At 34.7% G+C, this 17,191-nt stretch overlaps 1 protein-coding gene across 1 annotated transcript; it reads left to right on the top strand.

Moving 5' to 3' along the window:
- The first annotated feature begins 4,905 nt into the window (after nt 1–4,905).
- On the top strand, nt 4,906–13,760 carry LOC143555494 (sister-chromatid cohesion protein 3-like). Its single transcript, XM_077045028.1, has 22 exons — nt 4,906–4,982; nt 5,087–5,255; nt 5,986–6,098; nt 6,224–6,316; nt 6,425–6,588; nt 6,705–6,941; nt 7,293–7,437; nt 7,515–7,693; nt 7,774–7,919; nt 7,998–8,125; nt 8,197–8,373; nt 8,489–8,650; nt 9,265–9,465; nt 9,546–9,683; nt 9,762–9,962; nt 10,314–10,458; nt 10,559–10,665; nt 10,905–11,042; nt 11,598–11,854; nt 11,921–12,036; nt 12,793–13,058; nt 13,629–13,760. Exons 1-22 carry the CDS (start codon nt 4,938–4,940, stop codon nt 13,632–13,634), a joined length of 3,333 nt encoding a protein of 1,110 aa, XP_076901143.1. The 5' UTR covers nt 4,906–4,937; the 3' UTR covers nt 13,635–13,760.
- Nucleotides 13,761–17,191: the final 3,431 nt, after the last annotated feature.

Below are 17,191 nucleotides of genomic sequence, written 5' to 3' on the forward strand. Positions count from 1 at the left end.
TGGGTATGATGGATATGGTCATAACAATCATCAAGCTCATGGGTATGGTTATAATAATAATCATCATGGTTATGATGATTATGGAGATGAAGATAATGATGATGACAAGAATTGGGGTGATAGCAAGATGATTGGCCAAAGAAAGAGATGGAATGAGTTGTGTGGTAATTCTTCTAACATGGATGATAGACAGTTTTGGAAAAATTGTTTGGGGTCTTGATTTTGTTTTAAAAAAATGAAAAAAAAAAAAATAGAAAAAATAAAGATGGAGGTCCATGAAAGGTTTGTTGGATCTTGACTCAAATGGTTGTTGACATTTGAGGATCAAAATTTTCTTTTGTTAGTGTTTTAGTTTATTTTCTCTAAATATTAGACATGTTCCATTTGTCATCCATTTGTCATCAAAGTTGTCACCTTTTATATATGCAAAAGTTCATATCCTTTCTCTTATTTTGTATTTTATTTTGAATGGCGGCGAAAACATGACATAAAACAAACGAACTAGCTAGGAGCTAGAGAGAATACATGTCACCTAAATAAATATAGGCTCACGAAGTTTCATAATTTTTATTTAGTATCGGAAGATTCATGGGGTTTTGTCGATATAAGTGAAAGCAAGGTTTAACCTTTCAAGAGGTGATAAAAGAAAGTTAGTGAAATCGAGATTTGATCCGATACACCACCCCTTAAAAGTTTATGTTGTATGCTTTATGCTTTTCTAATCTGTATTGTGAACGGGACAAAACTAAAACATATCAGATGTGACTTAAATGTAAGCTCGTATAAATGGGTGTTAAAGTGGTCAATACGATGGTATGTCTTCATCTTAATCTATTCAATCCCATCTTTATCGCATATGCATTGTAAAGTTATGTTGTATAATATAACGTCGTATGCGCATTGTAAAGTTTGATAGGAAACCAATTTTGATTTGAGAACCGAATGTCATGTGTGATATAAACGAATATAAGGGACAACGAATTTATTTAAAATAAAATGTAAAAATCCTATGCCAAAAATCAACTTCATATAAGATGTATTTGTAGCTACACTAGATGTTTGTGGAAGTACAACTCCTTTAGGAGATAGTAGGTCATGTACTTCATGCCAATTATCCAAGATTAACAATAGTTGGTACATGTACTACATGTCAATTATCCAAGATTAATACGGGTTAGAAATTAGACAATACATATAATATTATAGTTCATGAAAGTTACTAAAATTAACTTTGTTGACCAAATTTTTATCAAAATAGACACAAATTTTCATCTTATAAGTTTATAGACATTTCTTATGCAAGCCAATCACATAGCTTCATTTTACACCTACAAGTCTCTTTGGGTTTTTTGTTTACACATTCAAATATAATTTTAATACAAGTTAATTTTGGCAGTAAGCACCAAAGTAATTAAAATTACCGAAACCCTAAAACGTTGCTAAGAATCATTTTGAAGAATCCATTTCAAGACATAAAAAAAACTCTAAAACGTGTATTCTACTTTTAAACAAGTTTGAGTAATCACAACAAAGCAAAAACTCTAATAATTCATAGTTAAAAATCAACGTACAACATGTAGGGCTTCGTACATGTATTTTAAAATTTCATATGGCAACATAAACGCGTGTATGAACTGATCAAAACTGAGTTTTGGATTACCCATCATGGGTCCATATACAAACAAAAATAGAAACATATAAATCCAACCACATGGGTTTAATCAGACATGCATATGACGAGTAAACAACTTAACCAGTTGAAACACCACGAGAACAACGGATCCAAACGCCAAATCTGATCACACGAAACAACTCAAACGAGTCAAACCCGAAACAAACAATTCAGTTTACTCAAACTTGACCCGAAAGCACCTGAACTTAACCAATGACTACTACTGGTCTGGCCAAAATTCCAGTATTGACGATAGAATGAGCAACACATTATATTTCTCCCAAGGGTTGAGTATCTCTAAAGTTTGCTCTAAAATCTTCTTCAATCATTGTTCATTCGAAATAAATTATATGTTTAAAAGCCACCATTTCACATGTGTATTTATACACTAAAAACCTTTAATACAATCATACACCAATAAATTCGAAATCTACATCCGAAGATCCTTTAAAACACTACTATGACGACTTATATAACTACAACTCATCAATCATCATTCCTTCGCGACTAGATAAACACGCAAAAAGTTAAACATCTCAAACCATGCAGACATAAACTTCAACCGCCATACTACTTTCAACAAACATCTTTCCCGCGTTTTACATAGTAACCACCGACTTTTCAAAATTTCTGATACCATCTTCCAAAAAAATAACCATATTCACCAATCGCCAGACAATCTAAATAATCGTAATGCTATAAAGTTGCCATTAAAGTTTCTCTTTTAAATTTAATTTATGGTAACAATAGAGATTTAATACTAGCCATTAATACATACATAACAACGATCCATGTTCGATCCTCACAGACAATACTTTGGGAGAGCATGAGTGACTCAATAAAGAAAGATCAGGGTTTTTGTGATCTCCGGTTTGATTGTGAGGGCGTCCGAGTTTACCACCAGTGGGCAGATGAGTATTCCCCGGAATTGAAGATTACTTTGAGGCGCTCTCCGTACGGCTGGCGGTGACCTTTTGCCATAGTCACCCCGTACAAAGTAGAGGAAAGCAAATAAACCGGTTAACCGAACCAACCCAAAAATCAAACCGAAACTGATTATATAAAAACTGGTTGAAACTGTAAGTTTGGAACCGGTTTGTAATTTCCTCCACCAAAACCAGTTCCAAACAGGTTAACCAAACCAAAACCGGCCAAAAACCAGTCAAAACCCAAACGAAACCAATCGTAATCTGGTCAAGAAACAAGTTTCAACCCGAATCGAAACCGATCATAAACCGGTTTTAACTTCAGTTGATCAAGCTGAACCACTTTCTACCCGAACCGAAACCGATCATAAATTTGTTTGTGCCTTTTGTTGATCAAACTGAACTAGTTTTAATCCGAACCCGACCCCAAACCAAAACCAATCATAAACCAGTTTGAACTTTCGTTTACCTAACCAAACCAATTTCAACCCAAACCAGTTTAAATTTTTAAACCGGTTTATGCACCTATATCAAGAACACCCAACCAGTTTATATTTATATTTATATACAGTATATATAACAATATTATTATTCATTCAATACTTGCCATTAATACATAATTATACATACACAATACACAATAATAATAATAATAATAATAATAATAATAATAATAAATTTTTTTTTTGAACGACCAACTAAGTAACGCCGGGTACTCCGTACGCGGCTCCCATTGGCTAAAGGTAGCCCGAGCCAGCCACTAGTCCGGACGGACGGAGCCCCTAGCGGTCCACCTATTGAGGGATTCACCGGATAAAACCCGACCCCATGGCACGACAACGAGGAGCCGGTAAAACCGGGTGAGATCAGGACTCGAACCCTGACAAGCCAGGGCCATCCCTCATATCTCCCATATAAATTGGTGATAGTGAGGTTTGAACCCCCCTATCTCTCACTTGTAAAATGAGTGCTCTACCATTGAGCCACAACCAATAATAATAATAATAAGACAGAATTACAAATTTTGTCCTTTAAAAAAAGTCAAATTACGGTTCGTGTCCTTTTTTTAGTTTCCTTGCAGGCGGTGTACTTTAAACTTTTTTTTCTACACGTAATGTGCTTTACGCTATCTGGGTTAGAAAAACTCAGTTAAATACCCTCACGTGAGGCGCATGTGAGGGCATTTTTGTTTTTTCGTATATACCTACAAAACAAAACCCCTTATTTGTTTGATTTGAACATTAAACAATCTTTCTCTCTCTCTCTAACACACCACCACCACCACCTGACAACCACCCGATAGCTAACAAATTCGGCAACATCTTCATCTCTCTACAAGAAAGCACCACCAAGGCCATGGTACCGTCTCCGCCGCTTGTGACGACCCCGTCGGGTTAAATACCATATCAGACCCCATCTGTACATGCTTTCTCTCTTTCTGGGCAACAAATCTGTTAAGAAAGAAGGTGTCGGCGGTGTGGTGTTGCGGTGTTCCGAGGCGAAACCTAGATCTGGTGTTTCAATCGACAAACCCTAGATCCGGGCCGCCATATCCATCGTATGAACATTCCCACCCACATATCCACTTGCCTCAAAGTAGTTGTGGGTTTGGTGGGTATGGTGAGATTGAAGTAGTAGACGGAGAAGATGAAGTGGTTGCCGGAATTTGGTGACGGTAAGAAGCCGGCGGCGAAGATGGAGTTGTTGGATTTTGTGAACTGGGTATCAATTGGTTGAGTTTTGTTGCTGTTTTGAGATTAATTTTGTGCTTGTTTGTTTATAGAAGAACAATTGTTTGGACTGATCGTTTCTGGGTTTTTGATTTTATGAAATGGGTATTTGATTGTTTTGAGTTTTTACTGCTGTTTTGAGATTTATTTTGTGTTAATTTTGTGCTTGTTTGTGGTGGTGGTGGGTTGAATGAAATCTGTAACGAGGTGGCCGGAATTTATGGTGATGGTGGTGGCTTAGAGAGAAAGAAGAGAGAAAGAAATGGAATGTATTATATGTATTTTCTTTTATTTTTTTTAAATTTAAGGATACATTAAAATTACAGTTATGGCCATCACATGTCTGGCACACATCATACTTAACTGAGTTTTTCTAACCTAGTTAGCGTAAAGGACATAACGTGTAGAAAAAAAAGTTTAAAGTACACTGCCTGTAAGAAAACTAAAAAAAAACATGAACCGTAATTTTGCTTTTTTTTAAAGGATAAAATTTGTAATTCTTAATAATAATAATATTCATTTCATATCTATACTAATTATTAACCCCCAATTATTTCACTCATTGGCGGGAACACACACACACACATCGATTGCAATCCAATCGAATCCATGGAAGACGAACACGAAGCTCCTGATCAACTCATTCGCCGTTCGGTAACTCTCAGTTATTATTATTATTATTGACCTAGGGTTTCAGTTTTCATTTTACGGCTATAATGACGTGTGATTGATGTAATTGATGTGTTTATGTTCAATAGAAACGAGCTAGGGTTCCGTCGAAGGCATACGATGGACAGCCGAGTGGTTTCGAGTCCGAAGACGAGTCCGGTGACGAGTTTGACCTACGGAGACGGAAACCGACTAAGCATCGGGCGGCTGAAGCTGCGGCTGCTGCTCCGGTGGTGATAGGTTTCGAGAATTTGATTGGTGAGTTGTTTATAAGTTTATAGGTTTAGGTTTAGTTTATGTGATTGTGAAATTGAAGTTAGGTTTAGTATGTTATGCCTTGCTTGCGGTGTGCGCGTATAGTGTATGTGTGTGTGGGTCAATAAGTAGTTAATGCGGAAAAATATCGGACGGTATCATTAATTTTAATATCATGCAATATATATATATATATATATATATAGGGGAAAGTTAACGTACAGATGAAATTAACGTGCTAATTGTGAGAATCAAGTAGAGTAATTATATATACAAGTAAAGTAATTATGTAATTACATCGTAGAGTAATTATGTAATTACTCTATGATGTAATTACATAATTATTCTACTTGATTCTCACAATTAGCATGTTAGTTTCATTTGTATTTGATCCAAACCCTATACACACACACACACACACACATGTATCAGTTTAACATTAATAATTCAGTATACATACTCTCCTACTATAAACAAATGAACATTTTGCAATGAGAACCAATATCCCACCGATTTTGACTATATAGGCGGGACTAATTTTGACGTTATTTTACTAATTTCGTGAAAACCACGCTAAAAGAGTCGGAAGGTTAATCATGCGTAATGTGGTGGCGTTGATGGCCAAAAGACTAGGGTACATGCATCAATTGGGCGTGCCCAGATGGTTGAGTGCTATGTGCCTTATGTCGTGTAATGACTGATATTGAATCTTTGTATCTTTTCTTTTTCTTAGAGGTGGTTAAAAGTAACGGGAAGCATATTCCACAAGTGGTGAAAGCGTGGGTTGAACAATACGAGAAGGATCCAAAACCTGCAATGGTTGAACTTTTGGCAATGCTGTTTGAGGTAACTATACTTTTTACCCCTTTCCAATATCACACGGGCAGTCTTATACAGCTTTCATATATTTGTAGTCAGAAGACACATTTATTAACTTGAGCATGCAACTTATTAGCTTTGATATTATACAGGTATGTGGAGCTAAATACCGCATCCAAGGAGAATTTTTGGATGAAACTAATGTTGATGATGTTGTAGTTGCTCTTGTAAATTTAGCCGCACAAGTATCCTTTGTTGCTGTTTTAACTTTTGTGTTTATTTCATGTAAATGCCTTGAAATGGTTTATGCAACATCCATTCTTGCGTTTTTCGCTTAATGTGACGTGAATTAGGGTAACATTGAAGACCATCAAAGTTCAAAAAAGAAAGAATTCAGAAGTTTCAAGGAGAACCTTGTGTCTTTTTGGGATAATTTGGTGTCAGAGTGTCAGAATGGACCTTTGTTTGACCAAGTCCTGTTTGACAAGTGCATGGACTATGTTATTGCTTTGTCATGGTTGGTACTTTTATCTGTTCTCTCACATGGTTTTTATAATAAACATAGTTCTCCGGATAGAATAATTTGGCTAATTAACCGAGCACATATATGTTTTTTCTCTTTCGATTTTGCAGTACACCACCTAGAGTTTTTAGACAGGTGGCTTCTTTGGTCGGCCTCCAGCTGGTCACTTCCTTCATAGGAGTTGCCAAGATTCTCGGTGCCCAAAGGCAGACTACCCAAAGACAGTTAACTGCTGAAAAGAAGAAAAACTCTGAGGGGCCTCATGTTGATCAACTTAATAAGAGGTTATCAGAGACTCATGAAAAGATCACAATGATAGAAGAGATGATGCGGAAAATATTTACAGGGTATTATTTTTATGTTTGAGCATAGTAACACCCTACGGGCTTCCAATTTATGTGTGGATAAATTCCTAAACTTTGTTTTCGCATTACTAAATTTAAACAAAAGTCCCCTGTTAAGAAGTTACAGGATCTAATGATCTAGTCTTGCAAAATTAATCTTAACAAGTTAAAAGATTCAATCATGACAGACTCGTTGGAAAGGAACTTACCTTTAAAATCTTGAAATTCAAGGACATAATTATGCAAAAGAAATGTCTGGTGATTTGTTTTATACAAAAAGTGAAAGTTTATACTTTATTCATACTACCTTTAATGTTTGTCATATGCTTTATAGTTTCTCTGATCTTTTTCAAGGTTGTTTATGCATCGTTACCGAGACATAGATGCTGATATCCGCATGTCGTGCATACAATCACTTGGAACATGGATTGTTTCATATCCATCCCTGTTCTTGCAGGACCTGTATTTGAAATATCTTGGATGGACATTGAATGACAAAGTAAGTTGGATCCATTCCATGAGTATTGCTAGTGACAGGCTTTTCTTGTGTAACATATATATCTTTTATATCTATAGAATGCTGGTGTAAGAAAAGCTTCAGTACTGGCATTGCAAAATCTATATGATGTGGATGACAATGTGCCATCTCTTGGACTATTTACTGAAAGATTTTATAAAAGGATGCTAGACCTTGCTGATGATATTGACATCTCTGTTGCAGTATGTGCCATCAGCCTTGTAAAACAACTACTGAGGTATATGTCAGCATACGTTTTCTGATTACTTTTAATTAGGTAAATGTGAGTAATATGTTCTATTTAATGGTTCCTTGCAGACACCAGTTGGTCCCTGATGATGATTTAGGCTCGTTATATGATCTACTAATTGATGATCCACCTGAAATCAGGCGTGCCATTGGGGCACTTGTGTATGATCATGTGATTGCTCAGAAGTTTAATAGCTCACAACCGCGTTCATCAGGTCTACCTGTTGACGACAGTTCTTATTTATTTTGACAAAGCGGACTTGGCTTCACACTTTTGAGATTGATTCTTGCAGGCGATGAGGGTGATACATCACAGATTCATCTTCTTAGGATGCTGCAAATACTAAGAGAGTTCTCAACAGATCAAGTACTGAGCCTCTATGTCATTGATGACATTTGGGAGTTTATGGATGCCATGAAAGTAAGTTGTATTAAATATAGCAAATATTTAATTTGCAGAAATAAAAAGTTGTTTTTTTTTATGTTTTGCAGGACTGGAAGCATATAACATCTATGCTTCTGGATGAGAATCCCTCTACGATTGACCTTACAGACGATGATGCTACAAATTTGGCTCGATTGTTTTGTGCATCTGTGAAAAAAGCTGTTGGAGAGAAAATTGTTCCTGCTGCAGACCATAGGAAGCAAAACCACACTAAAGCTCAGAGGGTAATTCATAATTGAGCTGTTTCTTTATTCCATTTGATACCGACATACGTTTTCATGTTGCGTCTTTATTTATTAGTTTGATTGTTTGGTGCCAATCATTTTCTTCAATTGTCAGGAGGTAATTCAAAACAGCAGGAAGGAGATAACTGTTTCAATGATGAAGAATTACCCGCAACTTATGCGCAAATATATGGCTGACAAAACAAAAGTACCGTCACTTCTTGAAATTATTTCTCACATGGACCTAGAGCTCTACTCTCTAAAGAGTCAAGAACAGGTATTTAGGTTAAGCTTTTCAGCTATAATATTCCCTCCGTCAGTTCGTCCTTAAATTATTCTCCACGAACAACAAAAACAAATCAAAATTTAAGATGTGTGCAATTAATGCAGTTTTTAGTTAGTAGAATGCCAAGTTTACCCTTGCATATAAGACACTGTCTACTTGTACAGCTTGCATTTATTGACCAGGCTAAAGGGTAAATGTGGCCATAGTTCTTTGATGGAGGGAATGCATCTATGTATATATATGCATGTATGTATATGTAGGGTTTGGTTCTCTTCAGAACTCCAAAAGAGTTTAAGAACTTCTAACAACCAATCATTTTGTTTATTTATTTTGAATATTCAATATTATTTTAGTGTATTTTTATCATTTATTATATGTAATTTACATGTATGTGATAACCAATTTACGCATGTGTAATAACCATAACCAATTTATATACGTGTAATCATAAAGTTACATATAATAAATGACAAATATACCTTCAAATAGTATTTAATATATAAAATGATTGGTTGTTAAAAGAGTTCTTAAAGTTTTTTAATTATTTGGACCCTATATATATGTTAAGCCTTAACATCTGAATACATATATTATTCTCTTTTCAGAAATTCAAAACACTTCTTCAGCTGATAAAGGACACATTCTTTAAACACGGTAACAAAGACGCTTTAAGATCCTGTGTTAAGGCGATTAGTTATTGTGCGAATAGAAGTCAGGGAGAGCTACAAGATTATGCTCAAAATAAGTTGAAGGAGCTTGAAGATGAGCTTATTAGCAAACTCAAAGCTGCTATAAAAGAAGTGGCGGTATGATTGTATATAACAATTTAAGTAACAGTATTCATGTTTTCGTTACAATAATATCCTAAATGTGAGGGTTTTTTTAGGACGGTGATGACGAGTACTTACTTCTTGTGAATACGAAAAGACTGCACGAGCTTCAATTAGATAGGCCTGTACCAATTGAAAGCTTGTATGATGGCATCATTATGGTTCTTAAAAACTTCCGGAATATAGATGACGAGGTGCAGAATCTAAAGGCTTTGCTGTCAGCCTATGTGTTTTTTATTCTATATTTCATACCTTATCTTGTTGTATTGTAGGTTGCTAGTTTTTTGCTTCTCAACATGTATATGCATGTTACTTGGTGCTTATACTTCATTATGAACAGCACGGATATCTCTGAGGCGTCCGTATCTTCTCTTATATTCAAACGAGACGCGTTGTTTGATCAACTTGAGCACTTTTTACAAATTTCACTTGAAGCTCATGGAAAGGGAGTTTCTAGAACCCTCGCGTGTAGGGTGAGCATGTATATGTTTTAGACCTTTTGAAATTAATTATAGGGTCAATTTCATATATATCCTTCTTAAGTTCATATTTTGCTATATCTCTCTCTAAATTTCATAATATCATATTCGTACATAAGTTACAAGTAATTGGTTTTAATTTATTAAGTTTGGAGTGGCTTAAATACAAATATATTTTTAGTGATTTGAAAGGGTAAAAATAGGATACAAGTTTCAGAATATGTAAAAAAATCTGAACTTTTACAAGGATATATATATATATATATGAAATTTTCCTTTAACAATATTGTTTTTTTGAACCGTTTAATGCAACTTTGGTTTACTAAAATCTTCTATTTCTCCAAGGTCTGTGAAATACTGGCAGAATTGTGGTGTTTGTTTAGAAAGTCGAATTACAATTCATCAAAGGCTGAAAGCTTAGGATACCGTCCAGACCCTTCCACAGTCAAAAACTTCTGGATGCTTTGCGAGCAACAACTTGATATTTCAGGTAATATAATCGTACTATGTTAAAACTGCTTATACATGTGTGAGTGTGTGTGTATATATAGTTGCCTCCTGTATGATGGGATCTTTGAACAAACCTGCAGATGAGACCGATGATGAAGATGCTAACAAAGAGTATGTGGAAGAGACAAATCGAGATGCTATAATGATTGCTGCTACTAAATTAGTTGCAACCGGAGCTGTTGCTAAGGTTAGTTTTTGTACTTATTCATAACTGTCGTTCTGATTACCGCTATCAATAATATTCGTAGTTATTATTAGTTGTTTACATGTATACTATCAGTTATATTATCTCAACAAGAATATAGTTTATTTGAATAAAATGTAGGAGGTATTGTTTATTATAGTACACTTTTGGAAGTTTTGACCTGTTTTTATTTAGATATTTTTGTTTTATTTTTTTCACATTTTCTTTGTTTTTTAATGCAGGATGACCTTGCCCCGGATATTATTTCTCATTATACCATGCATGGGGCAAGTGCGGCTGAAGTGGTTAAATTTATGATTGTCAATATTAGTAAAAAGGACAAAGATGTCGATGTTTTATTTTTGAAGGCACTGATACTGGTAACTCACATAATACTTTTATATATTTTTTGCAGCTAATTATTAGTAAATGTTGTTCTTTAGAGTCCACTTACACTAGGATATTATATAGTGCTCGATTCAAATTCTTATTGAGCATTGTGAAGAAAAAAAGGAAAGAAAATACCATTTGAAACATGTTTTTCATTCATTATGCATTCTAATACCATTTGTGGGTGAAAGCTTACTTTGAGATGAATAAAATGCACAATAATAGAAAAAATCATTGCATATATGAAACATGTTTTTTTTTCTGGATTTCCACTTTTACTACAGGTCACAATGGATTCTGGTCAAAACGTGTCATTTTAGTCTGGCCGGGTTTGCTTGACTCGAAATCACCTTTTTTTTTATAGTTCATTAATCTATTACGACAGACTACATAAGCATTATGATAATTAAATGATTTATTTGACTTGTTTGAGATTGAAAAATTGTTTCGGGTTGAAGTTGTCACAAATAGTTTTTACTAAAATATTTTAATTATTTATTTTCTTTCTGATTATTGATACTAATTAGTTACCGGTTTTTGAGCAGGCACATACACGCTACTTAAGTGCACTTGATACATCCAATAATGAATCATTATCTGCCACACGACTCAAAGAATGTAAAGATTTAGCAAGTCGGCTTTCTGCTTTCCTTGTTGGTCCTGCTGCACGTGATAATTTAAAATATATAGTGGGAAATGGAGTTAAGTATGCCTTCACGGACTGCCCAAGACGTCTGTCCTTTTTGACGTGTGCCGTCACAGATTTTGCATCCAAACTTTCCAAGAATGATATATCTGATGTGTGAGTATTAATATTATACCTGGAGATCTATTATGCTCAAGCACTAATATTTTTTTTTTATAACAGATTAAAAATTCTTCAAGGGCAAACAAAGCATGTAAATACTGATGAAGATCCGAGTGGCTGGCGCCCCTACTTGACGTTTGTCGAGACCTTACGTGAAAAGTCTTTCAAAAATGAAGGTTGGTTTGTTTATGTAAACGCCTTTTGACTTTTTTAAACTGGTCAAATGGAAGCGGATCGAATGCATCCCAAATTTTATTAATAATAAAAGGTGTTGGTTTTGTGAGAGTAAATAGTCACCTCCAACCGTAGCATGTCATGTGGCATGTAATTTGTTTCTTCAAAATTTCAGTTTCACCCCCTTGTACTATTTAATGATACACATCTTTAACCTATTTAATTTTTAAATAATATTTTTTCTTTAATAACTTGTTGTCGCTAACTTATTTATTTAAAAAACTAAATAAACGATTGTGATTATTTTTTTTCTCTCAACATACTGATATAATTTATATTAAATACGAAGTGGTATCGGAAATAAAACATTTTTTTAGTATCGTAGACTATACCGAGTGTCGGTACCTTACCATGCTAAATCGAACTCGTACCTTTTTGTTGAGTGCTTTTATCTTAATATTGTTTTTTGGTAAATAATTTTTAATTTTACTTTTTATCTTTATTTTTATTTTTTGCTTTTTAATGTTCATTTCTGTAATTCTTAGCGTACGTTTTTACAATGATGTCACTTTTCGTGCTTTCCGAATATACCATTGCGAAGTGTTTTCTACTCTATATTTCGATTTTTAAAAACAACCCGCCGCAACACACGGGATATATTTTGCTAGTTTTTTAAAATGCGTGTAAAACCTATTAATGTGCTTTACTTAACAATAGACTATATATACCTTTTGTTTATAATAATATTTGGTTTTCAGATGAGAGGGAAGTGAAGGAAGGGACGGCAGCTAAACGGGGTCGTGGTCGGCCTCGTAAAAATCCAAAGATTGAAGGGAAAAAACTGTTTGATGAGAAAAGCTCAAGTGAAGAAGAGGATGAGATACACGGATCCGATAATGACGAGGATGAAGAAAATCAAGTGGATGAAGATGAACAGGTGCCTTTAATACAATCAATTAGGGCTTCTGCTAAACTCAGGGCCCTAAGAATTTCGAGAGATGAAAACAGAAATCAAGGACATCAGGTGTGTTTGTGTGTTTTTATATATTTATACAACATACATATATGCATACATGTATGTATTACATATACATGTAGGGTGGAGATGTTTGAGAACTCGTTGAGTTGTGAGAACTCGAAAGTTTTTCACTAAACAATATTTTTCAAAGTACTTTTTCTATATGTATAATAATAGTTAAGTTACATCTTCAAACAAGAAATAAATAAATACGTGAATCGGCTTCGGACGTAGGTCTAACGAATATGCGAATGCTCATTACACTAACACAGAGTACACTATTCAGTATTTACATATACATGTCAACGCTTGTTACACAAGCAATCCATATAATTTATTATTATTATTATTATTATTATTATTGTTATTATTATTATTATTATTTGTAGATATGACTTATAAAACATGAATTTGATTTTTGTAAAGAATGCTGATAATTTGAGTTCTTTCTAGTTCTCCGAGTTTAAGTGAGTTCTCAGATGATCTCAATCCTATGCGTGACGCCAAATATGATTTAAGATATGTATTATTATTACAGAAATAATATGATTTTAAGGATGCATTTTGGTTGTGCAGGGGTAGAGAGAAAGAGAGAGGTAAGGACAGTGAATTTAGGGGATTGAATTATAAAGATATTTAGTTTGTTTATTATGTAAAAGTATTGCGGTATTTTATGATCTTTTTTAGGTCTTAAATGTTTTGGACAAACATGTTTTAACATTTGCTCTTTATGTGGTATTGGTGTTAAGAGACGATATCGTCTTTGGCCGTATCATGCAGGAACTTTGTGTTCTATGTTCGGCTATTTCTATAGTCTTTTATCTGACAAATCATCAAATTGGCGGTTTTATTTTATAAGTTTTTTTGGGCACTCGCAGTTTCAGATGTTCAAATGGCCTGTAAGTTGTAACTCAAACTGACGCAAATCAGCTTGAGCTATTCACGCGTTAGTTAATCGACTCATTTGTAGTTTTTCTTGATGAATTTGAGCCGGTATGAGTAGAGTTGCACAAATCGCCTTTTTTTTCTAACGGGTTCCGGTTTTGGTCAACAAAGGCAAGAACCAAGTAGAGATAAAAACGGTTCCAGGTAGGTTGGGTCTTTGGCCGGTTTATTATCGGTTTGTGACTGGGTGTATGTAGATCTGGTTCCTGTGGTTCCGATTCGGTTCCAGTTTCGGTTTCTCTGAAGACTGGTACGGGTTTGTACCGGTGGCTTGTGTAGGGTCAAGTCTGGTTCTGGTTTGGGTGCGCTTTACATTTTTTCAGTTTTGATTACGCTTTGATTATTTAAAACGAGTGATGAGTTGGCTCAAGTTGTAGACTAGTCAAGCTCAAACTCGTATTTCTATATGTAATGTGGGGTTAATTGAAGCCGACAGTACTATGAATAACGTTTTGTCCCAAACATATTATGGTAAAAAGTGGTCCAAAGTTTGGACAATTGTAAGAGCAAATGAAGTGTAATGATTTATAAAGGCGGACAACACTATGAATAAAATTTTGTCCACAGCATTATAAACGCTCTAACGGTATGAATAAAGTTCGAACTTATGTCTATTACTCAACATTAGTTTGAAACTCTAAATGCCTAAATAAAGAGAACTGAATCTGATCATGTCCAAAGAAGCATACAGACACTCTTATCAAACCATTATAAGGTACTATGTAGTGGCCTAAATCATGTGTTATCAAACCTCTACCTTCAAAAGGACTAATGTCCGGTAGACCAACTAGTAAAAAGGAAATGAGATTATTTAAAGATTGAGAAGAACTCGAAGGTTGGATTTGGAAGAAACATGACCTTAAAAGTAGTCAAGGAATTGGACACAATATTAGGTCTTGCACGAAAGAGAAAAAAGCCCATAACCAAAGTAAGCGAGACAAAATGGACGTAAAAAATTGATTCAACAAGTGTAGCCCGTGGTGGATACGGTTGTTAAGAAGTTAAGAACTCTTATTTTAACGTGTCATCATTAACAATTTTCCCAAAAAGAAAAAAAAAATCACGTCAGCATGGTAACCTATCAAATAGATAAAAAAAAAGATGTATGACTAAGACATTAGGTGAAACTCATAATTAAAACAAAAAAAAATAAAACAAAATAGAAACTTGATTTAATTGGAACAGTGACAAAACTTGGTAATCATTCTATAACGTTTTTCCTTTTAAAGAGAATGAGTAGCCTTGAGTTGTAAACAAGTCAAATTCAAACTCAGATTTTTATGGGTAATGTGGTTTAGCGAAAGCTAACAAATGCACTGTAATGATAAATAAAGGCTCACGTACGCACTGTAATGATAAATAAAGGCTCACGTATCCGAACCCGACCCGACGGTTACTACATGGAACCGGATCTGACTCTACCCTACCCGCGGGTACGAACCGGGCTTTGGTTTTCCCCCAAGAACTGTACCAGGAACTGGAACCGACTCAAAACCGGTTCCTACCCAGACCCGGTTTTGACTTTTGTTGACCATACCCGGTTCCGGTTCCTGAGAATACCCGGTTTGTGCACCTTTAGGCTGACAGGGCAAACGTACATTCTAACGCTATGACAAGCTCCAGCTTCCCTAGGTTAAGTTCAAACTCGCGTTACATTAATGTAAAACCATTATCGTTGTAACTAATATAAGAAATATAACCATAAAATATAAACCATGACACAAGACACCAAAACCACAATCACAATTAGTTCAAAAGTTGTGTAAAAAGTTTGTATTCCTTATTGTTGGACGATCGATGTAGTAGTAAATATATGCCAGAATTTACATACACAAAGACAATGTCACTCTGCACTAAATCAAATTACAATCAACCCCACCGACGATACAAACGCCCCCCGTAATAGTTTTTCTCTATAACTTACAAAGAAATCAATATGTTATTATCCATTTGGTAAACTCCAAATTTAGAAGCATATAACTACTGCGAAAAAATATGCCGAAAGTGAATCATATATACGCAAGCGAGTTCCTATCATGATCTTGCGGACGGCCCCTTGTGGGAGTAGGTGGTCTTTGAATATTAAGTTCCTACGATACAAATAACATAAATAAATAATAAGCTTAACTATTACATAAATAGACACCCAGTGTCATCTTGTGAACACGGCCGTGGGCATGTTCGTGTTTGTACACTTAACTTTAACAGAACACAGGCACGAGCATTTGATCGAGCATATTTTCTTGTTCACGTTCGTTTATCAAGAAGGCTGTGTTCATGTTTGCTCGTTTAAAACATAACTGAACAGTTTGCGAACGTAAATGAACACAAACGAACATAAATAAACGATAAAAAATGTGTGTTCATGTTCGTTCATTTAACTAAAAGAACAAAAAAAATTGTTCATGTTTGTTCGTTTACAGGCCATTATATTGGGGAGAAGGTTACCTGCATCCAGGTGTCATCTTGTGCACGTTCTGGAGACATTTTTGGTGATTGAAGTGGAGGCGGTAACGGATGAATTAGTTTTGGAACTTCCTTATGAAAATGAAAACGATTGTGTTCCCGTTACGCGTCATAAATGAGCCAGTTTTGGTCGTTGTCTTGCCTTTTGGGCTTGACAGTAAACATATTAGTTCAGTGTTCAATTTATACAACTACTTTAATGCCCAAATAGCGATTTTCAACTCAATATAGCATATAATAAATATATAAATAAGTCATTAATCAAAATGAGGTGTTTCGGTTAATATGGTCCATTTTCCACATAAGACAGGAACAGAATAAAAAAAAATTCGGTATTAAAAATCTTAACCTGAACCATCAGTTAGCTAAATGGGTTTGAATTTTGTGTCAATTATTCAATTGTTGGTTCAGTACCTGTCTGCTACCCCGAACAAAGTCTCTAATCTTTACATAAAGAATTTTTTGTTAAGTTTTAAAAGTCCAAAGATTTAATCATGCAAAAATAAAGTCAAGGACTCACAATCACTTGAAAACTCATCAAAAGTCCATAGGACTTTTTCAACAATTGCCTAGAAGAAAAAAAAACTTTGAAGACACTAAAAACTTACCGCAATAGTTGGTTGCAGAAAAAAGGGTAATTAATTGTCCTTGACCAAATCTTTCAAATCCATCCATTACGCATTCATGTGCTCTTATAATAAGCTGAAGTTTATTCTTTTTACAAAAAT

The sequence above is a fragment of the Bidens hawaiensis genome, unplaced genomic scaffold (genome assembly GCF_021521415.1).
Source record: "Bidens hawaiensis isolate Kalapana, Puna unplaced genomic scaffold, B.hawaiensis_p1.1 tig00018136_1, whole genome shotgun sequence".
NCBI classification, from domain to species: Eukaryota; Viridiplantae; Streptophyta; class Magnoliopsida; order Asterales; family Asteraceae; genus Bidens; species Bidens hawaiensis.

Excerpts from the sequence above, each read along its gene's own strand:
- LOC143555494 (XM_077045028.1), top strand. The coding sequence starts at position 4,938 with ATGGAAGACGAACACGAAGCTCCTGATCAACTCATTCGCCGTTCG. Across the intron at positions 9,466-9,545 it reads CTGCTATAAAAGAAGTGGCG|GACGGTGATGACGAGTACTT; the intron begins GTATGATTGTAT and ends GGGTTTTTTTAG. Across the intron at positions 11,043-11,597 it reads TTTTGAAGGCACTGATACTG|GCACATACACGCTACTTAAG; the intron begins GTAACTCACATA and ends GTTTTTGAGCAG.